Here is a 19,390-nt window from a genome sequence, read left to right on the forward strand (position 1 = left end):
TCTTTCTACCAAACAGATAGGAACCAGTGTGGGAGAGTACACTCCTAAGAAGCAGAACAGTCCCTTACATCTGTGACTCAGCTCTTCAAAGACATTTTCAAGAGGAAACCAAAGCTCTGCCTCAGAGATTCCCTCAGGTTTGAAATAAGCATTGAGAAGGAGAGGACCCAATGGACTCATGTGCCATTCTGAGAACAAGGCTTGTGAGAGGAGACTGCCACTGTCTGTGGGCTTGTTTTTCCCTATGAGAACTTACCTGAAGTAGCCAAAGCCTCCCTTCCAATAAAAGAAAAATTCATCTCTCTGAAGTAATGCTATAGAAATTCCTTTTTGCTGCTGCATCAGATTTAGCACAAAAGTGTCATTGGATTAAGCTGCTTACAGATCCTGTTTGCCCACATACAACATTTTTGACACATTTGATCCCTCACTAGTGTCTTTAGAAGAACATAGGCTCTGAGAGACGGTTTACTAATGGAGAAGGGGTGGGTGCCCCTTGTAGGGGAAGCTGTAGCCACGCCTACTTAGGGGCTGGCTACAGGTGTGCCTGACCACGCTTGCGAGGGCGTGGTCAGGGTGACATAGAGTGACTGGGTTTTTCTCTTTCGGTTTCACTTTTGGGCTTGTGTACAGACCACTGCCATACTGACTGCCTAGGTTGCTCTGTAAGTAAGACTTTTCCCTATTAAATACCCTTCTATTTCCACTTGGCTCCGTATTGGTAATTTCCCACTATAGCCCCTCCCAATGCAACCATATAGATTTTCAGCTACTGCACAGATCAACCCATTGAGGAACCAAAGATATCCACTTGGGATAAGCTAAGTGAATGGAGCTCTGCAGTTCCACAAACAAATTGTGACTCAGAAGAGGACACAAGCAATCTGTGTCTGCTGTCAAGGAGACAGAAGCAGCACCAGGTGTCCCGAGACAGCCACGTGTACCTAAGCAGACAGGGAGCTTGGAAAGTTCATATGCAGATCTATTGCACACACTGCCTTGTACTGGATTTGCTTCAGATCACAGGGAATCCCCGTTCCTGGGGTGTGATGGACCATTAGGAACCAGAAGCTCTTCTGCAAGGGAGACCAGAAGGCACAGTTTTGCTCAGGGACTCTGCTTGGGTGGACTCCATCTTCTCCAGAAGCTTCTGCCCTCTCCATGGCCTCAGATGCCCAAATTGAATAACAGAACAACTTCAGCTTCAATGACAAGGACCCTTTGAGATTCCCTCCTCCACTGTCCCTGGGCTTCTGGAACATCATAAAGACCAGGTTCTTGCAGGCCTTTTGAAGAACTGTTTACGAGATCACTGAATAGGACTCTTCCTTTCAGCCTGCAGTGTATCTGCCCCAGAGAGATCTGCAGGTCCACTGATGGGATCTGTGAACTCCCTGTGCCATCAGCTGTACAGGAGTTTTTTGAACTAGTAGCACTAAAAACAATGTTGGACTTTAGTGATTTGAGAAAGAGCTCCATTGACGACAAAGTAACCACTTTCTGCAAAGGTATTACCTAAGTCTGCACTCATGTGAATCAGACAATACAGCCATAAGAAGCACAGAGCTGGCCACGAGGATTTTTCATGCAGAATGTAATATTAATCATTTGTCTCTATCCAGTGGGATCTTGTATTACACAGACAAAGTTGCCTAGAAACAACAGATAGTTTGCAGGTGTCCAGGACTGGGAAAACACAGCTAGTTAGTGAATGCTTGGGTCTTAAATGGCTGTGATGACTGAGGAAACTGTGGGGCATTTGCTATGAAAAACTCTTTTCCATACTGAAAAACATATTATGAATATTGCATGGGTAGTTCAACTGGGTGACTGATATTTTAAATCAGTTGTTCTAAGAATTTTTCTATAGCCTTCCGAAAGTAGTGATGTTTGTACCTAACTAGAAATCAAGCATTGAAAGTACCAAAAAAAGGGGCTCAGAGGTTAAGAGCACTCACTGATTGCTCTTCCAGAGGTCCTGAGTTCAATTCCCAGCAACCACATGGTGGCTCACAACCATCTATCATGAGATCTGGTGCCCTTTCCTGGTGTATAGGCAAACATGCAGACAGAACACAGTATATGTAATAAAAATAAGTAAATAATTTTTTTAAAAAAAGAAAGTACCAAAAAAAAAGATAAAAGCTTGCTTTTCGATTAGAGAAAAAAATGCAATATTTCTGGACACAGAGCACTGTGAAGTATTGATGTGTTTTATGGTCATTCTCCTTTTTGCCTCAGAGAAAGAGACTCTCAGGTAAACCAAGGTCTCTAATGTAGCTCTTCCAATGTCAAAGTTAAAGGTTAGTAGTAAAGTTCTGTTGCAGAGACTTCAGTATTCATGTGGGATGAGGGCTCTGGCTTCAGACGGCATGCATTTGGAGTTTTTGTGGGATTTTTTTTTCTAAGTTGACACATTCACTGCACACATTATCATCAGAGTTGGATCTGTTCCTGTGCTCTTGAGCTTGTGAAACCAGATTGAAATGAGATTAGAAGATTCCCAGACACACCAGATGAAAGTGACTCCACTGGTTGCAGATGTCAAGTTACGTTAAACTATAATAACCATTTGGATGGCAGTATTTATCTCTTCTTCAGCTCATAGCTTAATTACTTGAGTACAATTTACCTCACTTTCATGCAATTAAGTCTTCACAGAAAACCCAAGTTGTAGATTTATAAAAGGTATGTTAAATCCATAGTGTCTAGAAATAATGTTACTTGGCAACTTTTTGTTCTTGGAATAGTACATACTACAACTTGAGCTAAAGCTTTGGGAAGTACTGTCGCATTCCAGTGCTGCTGCTCAGTGTGGAACTAAGTTCTGGGCTGTGTCCTAGACATTTGAACTACAGTAGCCGAGTCCATTTTCACAGTCTGACACTGTACCCTCTACCCTCTGGCGATTACTCCTGAGGTCCACACCAGCTGTTGTAGGGGTTATTTTAGATCCTTTTGCCTATCTTTAGGACACTGAAATAAAGACTGTATTTCTTTGCAACAATAATCCTTTGACTCCTATTGTCTGTGTTCTCCTTGCTGTGTCTTGTTCTGACTGCTTTTCCCATGCTAATCAAGTATGTTTGCTGATGCCTGGTCACTGGGGGGGTACCTGGGTCGGGGAAGGGCAGGTACTGAGCCCCAGGTAGCAGGGATCTCCAGCTGAGATCATAGACATTCAGTTGTCCCTACAGGTACCATTGGCTCCAGTGGTCACTGGTGATATGGTGGGAGATGGCTGAATGGAGAGGATGCTGCCACCCAATTGCAGGGCAAGCCACTGGTAGGGGGAGGGGGAGCCTAGGGCCTAGAGGGCAGGCCTTCTTTCTTTTTCTTTCTTTTTTTTTTGGTTTTTCGAGACAGGGTTTCTCTGTGTAGCTCTGGAGACCAGACTGACCTTGAACTCACAGAGATCCGCCTGCCTCTGCCTCCCGAGTGCTGGGATTAAAAGTGTGCACCACCAACACCCGGCTACTCTCCCACACTCTTGTATATTACCCCAATAAAACTCAATGGTCCACTTACCTTTAGAGATGACTAAGAATAAAAGGGTACCATCTGGTATTTCAGATGATTTGGTTTGAATTCCTAGCACCGTCATATGGATACTCAATCTGTGACCTCACTCCAGGGCATCCAATGTACACTTCTCATTTTCCAGCAAAAGTAATTTGCACATTGCACAAACTTGCAGACAAAACACCCAAAAAGAGAAAACAAACAGAATCATTATTTGTTCACCAAGTTAGAGTTTTTTGATTCCCAACTTTGGTTTGTCTTTGGATTCTTGTCTGCAGTGAGTAGATTTCTGTCATTATTCTACAGGAATAGTGTAACTCATAGGTGCAGTCATTTTCTTTTATTGATTCATTTTAAAGAACATCTAGACTGGTTTCAAAAACTGATTCTCTAGTTCTCAGTCTCTTTACAGTGGATGACCTCCTTCTCCCACATTAGATAACATTTCTATTTCTGATGATTGACATTTTAGCTAGGGCAACATGGAGACTTTATGAAGTTCTAGTCTGATGAGATCAGGCGCGTTCAGGATGGTATGGACATAGACCAAGCTGGTGAAGCAATCCTAATAGATAACAAATTAGACTTCAAACTAAAATCAATCAAGAGAGATGATGAAGGGCATTTCATATTCATCACAGGAAATGTCCATCAAGATGAAGTCTCAATCCTGAACATCTATGCCCCAATACAAAGGCACCCAAATTTGTAAAAGAAACATTACTAAAGCTCAAATCACACATAAAATCTCACACACTTATAGTAGGAGACTTCAACACCCTGCTCTCAACACTAGAGAGGACCACCAGACAAAAACTCAACAAAGAAACAAAAGAACCAACAGATGTTATTACCCAATTGGGTTTAAGAGATATCTATAGAACATTCCATCGGAACACAAAAGAATAAACCTTCTTCTCAGCACCACATGGAACCTTCTCTAAAATTGACCACATTCTTGGCAAGGTAGCAAACCTACACAGATACAAAAAAATGTAATAACCTCCTGTATCTTATCAGACCACCATGCTGTAAAGTTAGAATTCAACAACAACACAAATTGCAAAAACCTTAAAAACTCATGGAAATTAAATAATGAGCAATTAAAGCATTCCTGGGTCAAGGAAGAAATGAAAAAGAAAAATACAGACTTCCTAGAATTTAATGAGAATGAAGACACAACATACCAAACCTATGAGACACTTTGAAAGCAGTGCTAAGAGGAAACTTCATAGCAATAAATGCCCACATGAAGAAACTGGAGAATAGGCACATGAGAGAATTAACAGCGCAACTGAAAGCTCTAGAACAAAAGGAAGCAAACACTCCCCGGAGGAGTAGATGCCAGGAAATAATCAAACTTAGGGCTGAAATCAATAAAGTAGAAACTAGGAAAACATTACAAAGATTCAATGAAACAAAGAGTTGGTTCTTTGAGAAAATCAACAAGATAGACAAACCTTTATCCAAGCTAACCAAAGGGCAGAGAGAGAGCATGCTAATTAACAAAATCAGAAATGAAAAGGGGGACATAACAACGGACACTGAAGAAATCCAGAGAATCATCAGGTCATACTTTGAAAACCTGTACTCCACAAAATTCGAACATCTAAAGGAAATGGACATTTTTTTGGGTAGATATCACTTACCAAAATTAAATCAAGAACAGATAAGCAAGTTAAACAGACCTATAACCCCTAATGAAATAAAAGCAGTCATCAAAAATCTACCAAACAAAAATCCCAAACCCAGATGGATTCACTGCAGAATTCTACCAGAAATTCAGAGAGCTAATACCAGTACTCCTCAAATTGTTCCACACAATAGAAGCAGAAGCAACATTGCCAAGCTCTTTCTATGAGGCTACAATTACCTTGGTACCCAAGCCACACAAAGACAAAACAAAAAAAGAGAATTACAGACCAATACCCCTCATGAACATCGACGCAAAGATATTCAACAAAATACTGGGAAATCGATCCAAAAACACATCAGAGAAATCATCCACCATGATAAAGTTGGCTTTATCCCAGGAATGCAGGGATGGTTCAACATACAAAAATCCATCAATGTAATCCACCATATAAACCAACCAAAGAAGAAAAACCACATGATTGTCTCACTAGATCCTGAAAAAGCCTTTGACAAAATCCAACATCCCTTCATGATAAAGGTCTTGGAGAGATCAGGAATAACAAGAACATACCTAAACATGATAAAAGCAATATACAGCAAACCAACAGCCAACATAAAACTAGATGGAGAGAAACTCAAGGCTATTCCTCTAAATCAGGAACAAGACAAGGCTGTCCACTCTCTCCATATCTCTTCAATATTGTAGTTGAAGTCCTAGCTAGAGCAAAAAGACAACAAAAGATCAGGGGAAACAAATTGAAAAGGAAGAAGTCAAACTTTCACTATTTGCAGATGATATGATAGTCTACATAAGTGACCCAAAAAACTCTACCAGGGAACTAATACAGCTAATAAATACCTTCAGCAATGTGGCAGGATACAAGATTAACTCAAAAAAATCAGTAGCCCTACTATATACAGAAGATAAATGTGCTGAGAAAGAAATCAGAGAAACATCACTCTTTACAATAGCAACAAACAACATAAAATATCTTGGGGTAACACTAACCAAAAATGAGAAAGACCTGTATAGTAAGAACTTTGAGTCGTTAAAGAAAGAAATTAAAGAATATAACAGAAAATGGAATGATCTCCCATGCTCTGGATAGGTTGAATCAACATAGTAAAAATGACAATCTTGCCAAAAGCAATCTACAGATTAAATGCAATTCCCATCAAAATCCCAACACAATTCTTCACAGACCTTGAAAGAACATTACTCAACTTCATATGGAAAAACAAAAAACTCAGGATAGTCAAAACAGCCCCGTGCAATAGAGAAACTTCCAGAGGCATCACCATCCCTGACTTCAAGCTCTATTATAGAGGCATAGTTCTGAAAATAGCTTGGTATTCCCACAAAAATAGACAGGTTGACCAATGGAATTGAATCGAAAACCCTGATATTAACCCACACGTGTATGAACACCTGATTTTTGACAAAGAAGCTAAATTTATACAATGGATAAAAGAAAGCATCTTCAACAAATGGTGTTGGCATAACTGGATTCGGACATGTAGAAGATTGCAGATTGATCCATATCTATTGCCATGAACTAAATTAAAATCCAAATGGATCAAACACCTTAACATAAATTCAACCACATTGAGCCTCCTAGAAGAGAAGGTAGGTGGCACCCTTGAACAAATTGGGATCAGTCCCTGAGGACCCTGGGATCCTGTCTCTGCTGAGATCGCTGGGCCATTCTGGCCCCCACAGAGTGCGGAGAGTGCAGAGGTGAGCTGATTCGGCCCCTAACTTGGGCCCAACTTCCATCTGCCCACCCTGGCAAATCCTCCCCAGGAATCTTCGACAGGGCGACTCGAACTCTGAGGACCAAGTAACCCAGAGTCTGCTGACATCTCTGAGCCAGTGCTGCTCTCACCCACCTGGAGAGAGAGTGCCTCAGACCTGCCTGCACCCAACTTGAAACCCATCAGAGTATCAAAGTTAATTGCACACACCTGAAGAGAACACCGGACCCATACACACCAGGAAAGGAAGTGATACCAACTGCACCCATTGGAACAAGAGATGGGAAGACGACAATATAAGAACACATCCAACAACAGGAAAATATGATACCACCAGAGCCTAGGGACTCTACACCAGCAAGACATGAACATCTGAACACAGAAGAAGCAGAAGAGAGCAACCTTAAAAACAACTTCAAGGAAATGATAGAGAACCTAAGAGAAGAGATCAGAAAATCCTTCAGAGAAATGGAAAAAAAAGACAAACCAAAAGATGCAAGAAATTAAGGAAAGCCAAGAAAATACAATTAAACAGCTGAAGGAAACAGTTCAGGACCTGAAAACTGAATTAGCGCCAATAAAGAAAACATAAACTGAGGGAATGCTGGAAGTGGAAAAGCTTAGTAAACAATCAGGAACCACAGATGCAAGCATAACCAATAGAATACAAGAGATGGAAGACAGCATCTCAGACGCTGAAGACAAACTAGAGGAAATAAACTCGTCAAGCAAAGAAAATCTGAAGTCTAACAAAACCATAACACAAAATATTCAGGAAATTTGTGACACCATGAAAAGAACAAACCTAAGGATAATAGGTATAGAAGAAGGTGAAGAAATCCAATTCAAAGGTGCAGAAAACATATTCAACAAAATAATAGAAGAAAACTTTCCCAACCTAAAGAAAGACATGCCAATGAAAGTACAAGAAGCCTACAGAACACCAAATAGAGTGGACCACAAAAGAAAGTCCCCTCGTCACATAATAATTAAAACACCAAACGTACAGAATAAAGAAAAAATATTAAGAGCAGCAAGTAACATATAAAGGCAAACCTATCAGAATTACACCAGACTTCTCCATGGAAACTCTGAAAGCTAGAAGGACCTGGATAGATATTCTACCAACTCTGAGAGAACATGGATGCCAGCCCAGACTACTATACCCAGCAAAGCTTTCAATCACTATAAATGGAGTAAACAAGATATTCCATGACAAAACCAGATTTAAACAATATGTAATGACTAATCCAGCCCTATAGAAAGTACTGGAAGGAAAACTCCAACCTAAGGAAATTAACTACACTCACATAAACATAGGCAATAGATAATCCCACTCTACAAGAACACAAAATAAAAGGCAGGGTAAATCCACATACAATACCAGTACCAACAACAAACCAAAAACAAACAAGAATAAACACTGAATGGAACTTAATTTCCCTCAATATCAATGGTCTTAACTCGCCTATAAAAAGACACAGGCTAACAGATTGGATACGAAGACAGAATCCATCCTTCTGCTGCATACAAGAAACACACCTCGAATTCAAAGACAGACATTACCTCAGAGTAAAGGGTTGGGATAAGATATTCCAATCAAATGGACCCAAGAAACGAGCTGGGGTAGCTATCCTAGTATCTAACAAGATAGACTTCAAACTAAAATCAATCAAAAGAGAAGAAGAAGGTCATTTCATATTCATCACAAGAAAAATCCATCAGGAAGAAGTCTCAGTTCTAAACATCTATGCCCCAAATACAAAGGCACCAACATTTGTAAAAGAAACATTATTAAAACTCAAATCACAAATAAGCCCTCACACAGTAATAGTGTTCAACACCCCACTCTCACCACTGGACGGGACCACCAGACAGAAACTTAACAAAGAGTCAAAGGAACTAACAGAAGTTATGACCCAATGGGATTAACAGACATTTATAGAACTTTCCATCCAAACACAAAAGAATATACTTTCTTTTCAGGATCAAATGGAACCTTCTCAAAAATCGACCACATACTCAACAACACAGAAAACCTCAACAGGTCCAAAAAATTGGAATAATCCCCTGTGTCTTATCATACCACCATGCTTTAAAGTTAGAATTAAAAAACAAAACAAATTGTAGAAAATCTACCAGCTCATGGAAATTGAACAACATGCAATTGCACCATTCCTGTGTCAAGGAGGAAATAAAGAAAGAAATCAAAGACTACCTAGAATTCAATGAAAATGAAGACACAACATACCCAAACATATTGGATACTTTGAAAGCAGCACTAAGAGGAAAGTTCATAGCTCCAAGAGCTCACATGAAGAAACTAGAGAATAGTCCCACCAAAGAATTGCCATCACAGCTGAAAGTTCTAGAACAAATGGAAACAAATTGCCCCAGGAGGAGTAGATGCCAGGAAATAATCAAACTGAGGGCAGAAATCAATAAAGTTGAAACAAAGAAAACAATTCAAAGATCAATGTCACAAAGAGTTGGTTCTTTGAGAAAATCAACATGATAGACAAACCTTTATCCAAACAAACCAAAAGGCAGAGAGAGAACATGCAAATTAACAAAATCAGAAATGAAAAGGGGGACATAACAAGAGAAACTGAGGAAATCCAGAGAATTTTTAGGTCATACTTTGAAAATCTGTACTCCACAAAATTTGAAAATTTAAAGGAAAGGGACAATTTTCTGGACAAATATCACTTACCAAAATTGAATCAACAACAGATAAGCAACTTAAACAGACCTATAACCTCTAAGGAAATAGAAGCAGTTATCAAAAGCCTCTCAACCAAAAAAAAAAAAAAAAAAAGCCCAGGGCCAGGTGGTTACACTGCAGAATTCTACCAGAAATTCACAGAAAAGCTAATACCAATACTCCTCAAATTGTTCCACACAATAGAAGCAGAAGGTTCATTGCTAAACTCTTTTTACAAGGCTACAATTACCTTGGTACCCAAGCCACACAAAGACACAACTAAAAAAGAGAACTATAGACCAATAATCCTCATGAACATAGATGCAAAAATACTCAGTAAAATACTGGCAAACTGAATCCAAGAACTTATCAGAAAACTCATTCACCATGATCAAGTAGGATTCATCCCCAGGGTGCAGGGTTGTTTCAACATACGAAAATCCATCAATGTAACCCACAATATAAACCAACTAAAGAATAAAAACCACATGACCATCTCACTAGATGCTCTAACAGTGGAGCCAGTCTTTATCTCTAGAGCACAAATGGATTTTGGGAGCCCATTTCTTATTGAGGGATACTACTCTGCAGCCCAGACACAGCAAGGAGAGCCTACTGCTCCCCCAAACGATATGACAGTCTTTGAAGGTCCCTGGTGGAGGGCCTCACTAACCCTGGAGAGGAGTTGGGGGGGGTGTTGGGGAGGCTGGTGGGAAATATGGGAGGATGGGAGGGTGGAGGGAATGGGGGGATGGATATGTAAATATGAGTAGTAATTAAAGAATTTAAATTTAAAAAAAAGAAAAAAATGAACACTTGCACTACTCTTAACATTGGTGAAAGAAGTCTCCAATTTCAATAGGTTATTGGTAAAATCATAGAATTATAGTTGTTCAAAACCTACTAAGAACAAGTGTGTAAAATTGTGCCAACTACCATTTCCTCTTGGCTGGAGTGGGTCCTACAACTCTCTACCCTAGTGGAGGCGCACTAGCAGTCAATAGAAGCTGTATCAAAGTTTCAAGTAAATTCTTCCCAAGTTTTATTAAGTACTTCAAAATGAATTCTTGCATGCACTCAGGGATTGTTTTTCTTATTGTTTTGGTTTTTCCAGGAAGGGTTTCTCTCTGTAACCATGGCTGGCTTGCAATTTGCAGTGCATACAATTCTGGGCTAGAACTCACAGGGATACCCCTTCCTCTATCTCCAGAGAGATGGGATTAAAGGTGTGTGTCTCCACACTCTTAGGCACTGGGTCTATTTAAGATTCTGTCATAATTCCTGTGATGTCACTTTCACAGCTTCTCTCTTCAGTGATTTACTTTCCTACAATTTGATTGGTTTGACTGTAGTAGGAAGAATTTGAAGGTTGATAGAACTTATCAGCATTTTCTTTAAAGGTGAATTTCTCCATCTTTGCAATTTCAGCACTATGTAAAGAAGTTGTCACTTTCAATGCATTTGGTGGGTGTAATTTCCAATGGACAGAAGGCATGGGGAGTATATACTCTCTACAGTAATATGGTTTTCAGAAGTATGAATTTTGAGATATACAGCACATTTAGAGGATAAAGTAGAGGTTTTGGAATTTTATGTTATTTGTTAGGATGGTATTTTGAGAAAGAGTTTATGTAGTCATGGAAGTAAATATATAGGTGATGAGGTCTACCAAGTCACAGAGATCTTATCTCTGTATCTTCAGTGCTGGAATGGAGTGCACACCGCACTTGACAGTATTATGAATTTTTAGATGCTGAATAAGATACATGTTTTTATTACATTTTTCTAATAGGGTCTGGAGACACGGCTTACGGGTGAAGGGCACTGGTTGCCCTATCAGAGGACTTGGATTCAATTTCCAACATGCATGGCAGTTCACAATTGTCTGTATCTCCATCTTCTGGGGATCTGATGACCCTTTTGGCCTCCACCAGGCATACATGTAGCACACATAGTTGCCAGTAAAGCATGCACACACCTTTAAAGAAATAAAAAGTTCTTCCCACTGTTATATATGCAGAATTTCATTTTAATGTACACTCTAAGAAATTTTTAAAAACATAAACCTTCATAAAGTCTTTCACCAGTTTCTTACCATTATGTTTCTATTTTTTTAATTTAAAATTTTTATTTTTCATTTTACATAGCAACCCCAGTTACCCCTCCTTCACCATCTCCTACCCCTCCCAGTTCCCCAACCAATCTATACCTCAGAGGAGGTAAGGCCTTCATTGGGGAGGCAACAAAGCCCTTCCCCCTTATGTTAAGCCTGAGCAAGGTATCCCACCTTGAAAGGTATCCCATGGGGAATGGGCCTCTAAAAGACCTGAACCTGGGATAGGTCTGGTCCCACTACCAGACCTGCCCTCTTCAACAGATCAGGGCACATAACTGTCACCTGTATTCAGAGGGCCTATTTTAGTTGCATGCAGTTCCCCATCTCTCAGTCCATGGACTGTGAGCTCCTACTAGCTGGGGTCAGATATCTCCTTGGTTTTCTCCATCATCATCTTAACCCACCCCCTTGATCATATAATGGCTCCTCCTTCTCATCAACTTAACTCCAGCCCAGTGCTTGGCTGTGGTCACTTCATCTGCTTCCATCAATTACTGGATTTAGGTTCTGTGATGACATTTAGGGTAGTCACTAATCTGATTAAGGGGAAGGTCCTTTCAGACATCCTCTACACTATTGCTGGGAGTCTTAGCTGGGGTCACCAATGTGGGTTCTTGTGAATTTCTCCAGCACAAGGTTTCTCCCTAAACCCATACTGGCTCCCTCTATCAAGATCTCTCCTTCATTGCTCTCCCTGAGTATTTTGTAAACTGTTGTGATTTGTAAGCAGAGCGTAGTAGAAAACGCTATTTCACATTATTTAGACAGTCACTTTCTCTCCAGCATGACATTTCTAGTGTCTCCTAATATTCAAAATCTGGATAAAGGATGGCTCAGTCTTTGCATGTGTATGGTTTCTCTCCAATAAGGATTTTCTGATGTTTCCATAGAGCAGCAGAGAGGACAAAGGATTTGTTACATTCCTAACAACTGTAAAGTCGACATCCAGTATGAACTCTTGCATATCTTCTAGGATTCAAGTCCCGGGTAAAGGACTTGACACATTCCATACATTTGTAGGGTTTCACCCCTGTGTGAATATTGTGAGGCTTTCTAAGATTTGAGCAACTGGAAGAAGATTGGTCACAGTCCTTACAACTGTAATGCCATTCTCCAGTATGAACTGTCTGATGTCTTCTAAGACTTCAGATATAGGATATGTCATAATCTTAGCAAATGTCAAGTATCTCTCCAGTATGAAGTTTCTGATGTCTCCTTAAAAGATAAGATTGGGGAAAAAAAATTGTCACAAACCTGACAGCTTTAGGGCCTTTCTCCAGTATGTACTCTCTGATGTCTTCTAAGATTTGAGTCCTGTGTAAAGGACTTGTCACATTCCATACATTTATAAGGTTTCTCCCCAGTGTGAACTCTCTTATGTATTCTCAGACATGATAATCTGGTAAAGGATTTGCCACATTCCTCACATATGTAAGGTCTCTCTCCAGTATGAATTCTTTGATGTATTCGAAGTTTTGAGGGAGTGCTGTAGGACTTGTCACAGTCCTTACAACTGTAAGGTCGCTCTCCAGTATGAACTCCCATATGTTGTCTAAGAGTTATGATATCGATAAAGGATTTGTCACAATGTATACATTTAGCAAGTTTTTCTTCAGTATGAATTTTCTGATGTGCTCTAAGATTTGAGAAGCGAGTATAAGATTTGTTACATTCCTTACATCTGTAAAGTTTCTCTCCAATGTGGACACTCTGATGTGATTTAAGACTTGAGTTGCAGTTAAAGCGTTTGTCACATACCTCACATTTGTAAGGCTTTTCACCAGTGTGAATTCTGTAATGCCTAATAAGAAGTGATAATTTAAGAAAGGACTGACCACATTCTTCACAAATCAATTGAGAATGAGTTTTCCTATGCCTACTCAATGCTGAATAGTGAGGAAAGTGTCTGTCACAGTCATTGCACTTGTAAGGCTTCTCTGCAGCATGCCTTTTCTGATGGCAATTAATTGCTGACAAGAAACGAAATGACTTTCCACATTCTTGGCATGTGTAAGGTTTCTCCCCAGTATGAACTCTTTGATGTGCTTTAAAACTTGTATTCTGCGTAAAGGACTTTCCACAAATATTGCACTTGTAGGGTTTAATGCCAGTATGAACTCTCTCATGTCTAGTGAGTAATGAGGCAGCACTGAAGCATTTCCCACATGTACCACACTGGTGTCGTTTATCTCCAATATTGACTGGTTGTAGCAAAAGACGGTATGCAGAACTGAAATAGTCATCATATTCTCCCTGTCTCTGCTCTATCTTTGCAGAGTAGAATCTCTGATCATGAGTAATGTTGGAACACAAATTTACAGATTTCTCACAGTCTTTAGATCTGCACAGTTCTTCTCCAGTGTGCCTGCTTTCATGTCTGTCTGGGTTTGATGAGTCCACAGAGGCATCCCTGGGATTACTGCATGTGTAGTCATTGGAGTTTTCTGTAGTTTCACTTGTTCTATAAAGTGCACATGTGGAGGGGTCATGCAGCACTTTGCCAAGCTCATTACACTGACAAGACTCCTTTTCAGTCTTCACATGGCGATGGACAAGCTCACACTTGTAATAGTTCTCTGAAAATGAGAATATTTCATATTAGTAGGGTTTGTTCCAATAACAAACATGTGATAAATGACTGTCTCCCTAAGTTGTCACTTAATATAGGTGAACCTGCAACTATTGAAATTAGAGTTCCTAGTAATGAACAGTTTTGATTCATTGTAGATGTATGGATTCTAACAAACACAGCATGAGAGCCTTCAAAGGTCAGTGAGTTATAACAGATATCTTTATCAAAAATCTCAAACTGGAAAAGGGTGGAATAAATAACTGATGGCCATAAGTTAGCTTTCTGTTGGTGCTCACAAAGTGATTATATTTAGAATACATGGATCCATCTTTAAATATTTCTTCTCAGAATTGATACTAAATGATAGGCAATAAAGACTACCATTCAGAAGACCTAATTCCTTTTTATAGTCTTACTCAAAAGCATCACAGGTTTCTTTCTTTCTCTAGAAAATAAAGAACCATCACCTTCCTGAAAAGTAATGGATGCAAAGGCACCATAATACCAGACATCAGAGCCTCCAGCTGGATTGAGGAAGGGCTGTCACGGGCAGCTATTGCTTATTTCTATCCTTCCCTTTCTGAGCTCCACACACTGCTGTGTTCTTAACTTTCCTCATAGGGTTGTTCTCAGGTCCACTCTATACTCTGACTCCTGAGACTATTTCCCAGAAGGGTGCCTGTGTATTTGCCATTGGGAACAAGGAAGGTAAAATATGAAGACATGTATACAGGGAAGGCAATTAAAGAATAATCATACTTCACAGACTCATGTTAGAGTAAAAATATTGCAAACTATCCCAATCCTACTACAGATTAATCAAATACAAGTGAATTGTGTACTAGTATTAAGTCATCATGATTCAAGTGTAATTAAGAAAAGAGAATGCTTTCTAACACTTACAACAGACAGGTGGCATCTATGGACCAGGATCCTACACTAACTTAAAAGATCAGGAATAATTTTGTTTTGTTTTGTTTTTGTTTTTTTTAGACAGGGTTTCTCTATGTAGCTTTGGAGCCTCTCTTGGCACTCACTCTGTAGACCAGGATGGCCTCAAATTCATGGAGATCGCCCGCCTCTGACTCCCAAGTGCTTAAAGGCCTGAGGCACCAACATCCATCAATCAGGAATATTTTTAAGTGGAATTGAGCACAGCAAAAACATTCTAAGCTCTGGCTCTCTTTTTTTCTTGAAGCCTTCACTGTTTGCCTGCTCATTCACTAGTCCACCCTAATTGTGGTTCTCTCTCCTCTCCACATTCCAGGGCAATCTCAATCTTTCCAGACAGGTGACCATGCCTGCCCTGATACAATAATCCACATGTTCTTTGAGACAGCAAAGAAACATGACTGAACTTTTAGAAAGAATACAGAGGTCTAAGACAGCCCTGTGCTCAGTACATGAAAACAGAAAGCAGAGGAATCTAAGCAGGATTCCTCCAGTGATATTTCTTATCAAATTCTTCAATATAGTTAGTTTTTCCAGTTTGTATATCTTGAATTTTTCTCACAATTAAAAACATGTCTATTGCAAAAAAAGATAGGGGGCTTTAAGATATGGTAGAAACCTTATATGCTACTGAGTCTACCTATGAATCTTGGAACCAAATGAAGGCTGGAAGACAGCTCTAAAAATGGAAAATTGAAAGAGAAAACTAAATGGCATGAAAATGCTCTTTCCTACTACTATACTTTGCCTTGTCTACTGTTAGTTCTTACAGGACAGCTTCACAGATTTTACAACCTATGAAGTAACAACAAACAAAAGGCGTGTTAGGAATTCTAGAAGCAAAATGTTCTCACCCACAAAGACCAGGTTGTTGTAATTCTCCAGCATCACATCAGTGTACAAATTCCACTGAGCAGAGTCCATGCATTCCCACTCCTCTTTGGAGAAGGTCACAGTCACATCACTGAATGTCACCAGATCCTGAAACAAAAAAGTAAGGGTTGACCAAGCACTAACTGGTAGTGCTTTCCTGGCTAAAAGGAGACACACAGTATGACTTCCAATACAGTCACATCCTATCATGAACATTCTAACTCTGTGTACACACATTGACACAAGAGTCTCACAAGCAGTATATATGAAACAAGAAATACACTTAAGGTCTGTACATGGTTATCTATATGTTATGGATGCTGTGTTCATGTCCCACAGGAGAAATGTCTCAGAAGGCAAATTCATGAGGAAGTGTTCTTTAGATGCTATGTAACTTAGATCACGCTGAAACACTGACACTGAATTCATCCTGTGTGTACTTGGCCCTTACACGACTCTATTCAAACAGGCTCCGTGGGGATATTTACACTCTAGGTACAATGCCCCACCACTGAGTAGCAAAGGAGTAGGTATGGACTACAGAATATAGGACTGATTTTATAAACAAAGAGTTTTCATTTTTCTTCGGAGTATCAGGGATTGTAATAGCATGACATACTGTCAATTTTAACATTGACATATTAGTACAATGAATTAATTTTATGACAATATTTGGGCCAACATGAACACATAGTAAAATCTGCATCAGCAATATTTGATATCATCCAAAATTTCCCTAAGAATACGCATAATAGAGACAGTTACCAATTTCAGCACTTTTGAAGACTATTTCACTTCACTCCCAAAGAATAAAAATCGAGGGAAGACACCGTTATCAATTGTTCTGAAGAAAGTCTTCTCCTGCTGACATTAGGATAATCCTGAGGAGGTTTTTGCCAGTGAAAGGCTCCAGAATTCTTTCCAGTGAAACAGAATGTGGCTGAACTGATTTCCTGTCCCATTTCCCCACTCACTCCATCCCTTCCCCCTCCTTCTCCAATCCCTCCACCATACCTGCATCTTTAGCTTCTGTCTCCTCTCTCCTTCCAGGCCCCTCTGCTCTGCGGCACAGGTGAGCAGGTCTGGGTGATCAGTGAACCTGCACATGAGAAAGAGATTGTTCAGGAAGCCCCTGGATTTCTAACACAGTGCTGTGCTCTGTAGATGAAGAGAACACTAAGTACAGGATTATACAAATGACTTCCTAACTGTCATGCAATTTCAAAATACTGGAAATATTTAGAAAGCTTTTTTACTAAGCATCTCTTGAATCACACGTCCAATCACAGCTCAGTCAGAACTCAGGGGTAGAAATAAACTAATGACTGGGAAGAGAGTATCACACACTAGTGATGTTCTGAGTTGATCATGGACCAATAATGATGGAGCCTTACATCTCCCATAGGGACATAAGAGGAGGAGAGAACATTTATGAAAATTCTCCTTTACCTTTCAGGATTTCATTTTATTCTGTGGGATGTGGGACTCACTCACACAAGGCTCACACACTTGCAGATTAGTTTGTCATGAAATACCGATGAGCAGCAAGGGAGACTACAAGCAAACAATTCTCAGTCACAGAAACCACACTAATGCAACTCTGCAATGTCAGGTGTACCATGTTTCAGTGTCAGTTGAAGAAAGAAGTCACTCAAAGATGAAAATTGGAGGCCTATGTGGCAGCAGGAAGATCCTACCTCTCTGATGAACAGTGATGAAAAATATATCCATTGAAAGCTACACAAAGTATTTCCTCATGCAAAGGTCCCTCATCTAATTTATCTTTCTTACTAGAGGAGAGCATCACATGCCCCCAAGACTTTAGTCCTTTATTATGTATTGTTTGTAATACACAGTAACACAAGAGCCTCAGGTGCCTGAAGTGTCTTGTGACCAAAGTCATGGAAGGGCTACAATTTCCCTTCAGCAAAACAATTCTAGAGGCCACGTGAAACAACCACTGTTTTCCACAGAGTCTTCAAGGTGAAAGTACTTCTTTAAAAAACTGTTGTTTAAGCCAGGCGTTGGTGGCACACGCCTTTAATCCCAGAACTCGGGAGGCAGAGGCAGGTGGATCTCTGTGAGTTCAAGGCCAGCCTGGTCTACAGAGCTAGTGCCAGGATAGGCTCCAAAGCTATACAGAGAAACCCTGTCTCAAAAAACCAAAAAAAATTAAAAATTAAAAAAAACTGTAATGGACTGGCAAAGACACTTTTTGAGTGCTGTATTTCAGTCACCGTGTGCATATGTCTCAGTAGGGAAATTAAGGAGGGATAAAAGGATACTTAAAAAAAACATTTTTTATGTATATGGGCATTTTTTTTAAAAGGTTTTATTTATTATGTATACAACATTCTGCTTCCATGTATATCTGCACACCAGAAGAGGGCACCAGATCTCATAACAGATGGTTGTGAGCCACCACGTGATTGCTGGGAATTGAACTCAGAACCTCTGGAAGAGCAGTCGGTGCTCTTAACCTCTGAGCCATCTCTCCAGCGCAAAAAGGATACTTTTAAAAGCTAATTTTTACAAGCATACTGTGGACCTCGCATAAAAAGTTTACATTCAGATTCATGACATTTGCAGGCATCCCTGTTATGAGTATAATCTAAAAGCTCTCTGCGAATCCAAGTCTCCGTTTCCACGTGCCACTCTCTTGAATAGGGAAGCTTCTAACGTGGAAATTAGTATGGATGATTGTAAATTTCGAGAGCTTTGTCGTTTGCAACATACCAAAGAGAATCATGCTTGCAAATCTTCAGATGAATTCCAAAATTCTATTAGATTATTTTTACAAGAATATCTTGGCAATGAGAAGATCAACTGAAAATACCAGGCTTATTCTATATGATCTAAAACACACCAAGGCAAAGACATGCACAGCAGAATTTGGGAGCCGGCTTCCTGATGAGCAGCAGAGAAACCGCTCGCACCCCCGCTCCTCCCTCCCGGGTCCCAGCCCCGCAGCTCCTCTGACCTGGGAGCTTCCAGGGCCGCCGGGCTGCGGTTCCCGCCACTGCGCTGCTGACTGCTGACTTTCCCAGGCCGCCCCGCGAGCGCGGACACCGCGGATCCCGAGGTCTCAGGTCCCCGCGGACCCGCCGCGTCCTCCGCACCCGGGTCTGCAGCGCGCGGCTCCCCGGGGAACTGGCAACAGCACTGCTGGAGGCTGCTCATCAGCAACTTCCTTAGTCTCAACGTGGGTCCCAGCTTCCAGTCCCATCACTCCAATCCCTCAGAAGCTCCAGTCTTCACTTAT

The 19,390-nt window shown here is 40.3% G+C and overlaps 1 protein-coding gene and 1 pseudogene across 4 annotated transcripts in view; one reads left to right on the forward strand and one right to left on the reverse strand.

Annotated features, from left to right (window-relative positions):
• Positions 1–2,045, forward strand: part of LOC113830959 — a 66,242-nt pseudogene extending 64,197 nt beyond the window's left edge.
• LOC118237715 (zinc finger protein 54-like) overlaps positions 1–19,373 on the reverse strand; it is a 46,843-nt gene extending 27,470 nt beyond the window's left edge. For 2 of the 4 annotated variants that reach the window (XM_035453805.1, XM_035453804.1), the window contains exons 1-3: positions 19,109–19,371; positions 17,143–17,227; positions 16,110–16,236 (exon numbers count right to left, since the gene is read on the reverse strand). In XM_035453805.1, coding sequence (XP_035309696.1) covers positions 16,110–16,236; positions 17,143–17,227; positions 19,109–19,308 — 412 coding nt within the window. In that variant the 5' untranslated portion in view covers positions 19,309–19,371. Of the gene's footprint in view, positions 1–11,629; positions 14,309–16,109; positions 16,237–17,142; positions 17,228–19,108 lie in introns of those variants that run through there. The other 2 variants (XM_027434035.2, XM_035453806.1) reach the window with 2 other exon arrangements.
• Between the last annotated feature and the right edge of the window lie 17 nt (positions 19,374–19,390).

Source organism: Cricetulus griseus, unplaced genomic scaffold (assembly GCF_003668045.3).
Source record: "Cricetulus griseus strain 17A/GY unplaced genomic scaffold, alternate assembly CriGri-PICRH-1.0 unplaced_scaffold_30, whole genome shotgun sequence".
Taxonomy (NCBI): Eukaryota; Metazoa; Chordata; class Mammalia; order Rodentia; family Cricetidae; genus Cricetulus; species Cricetulus griseus.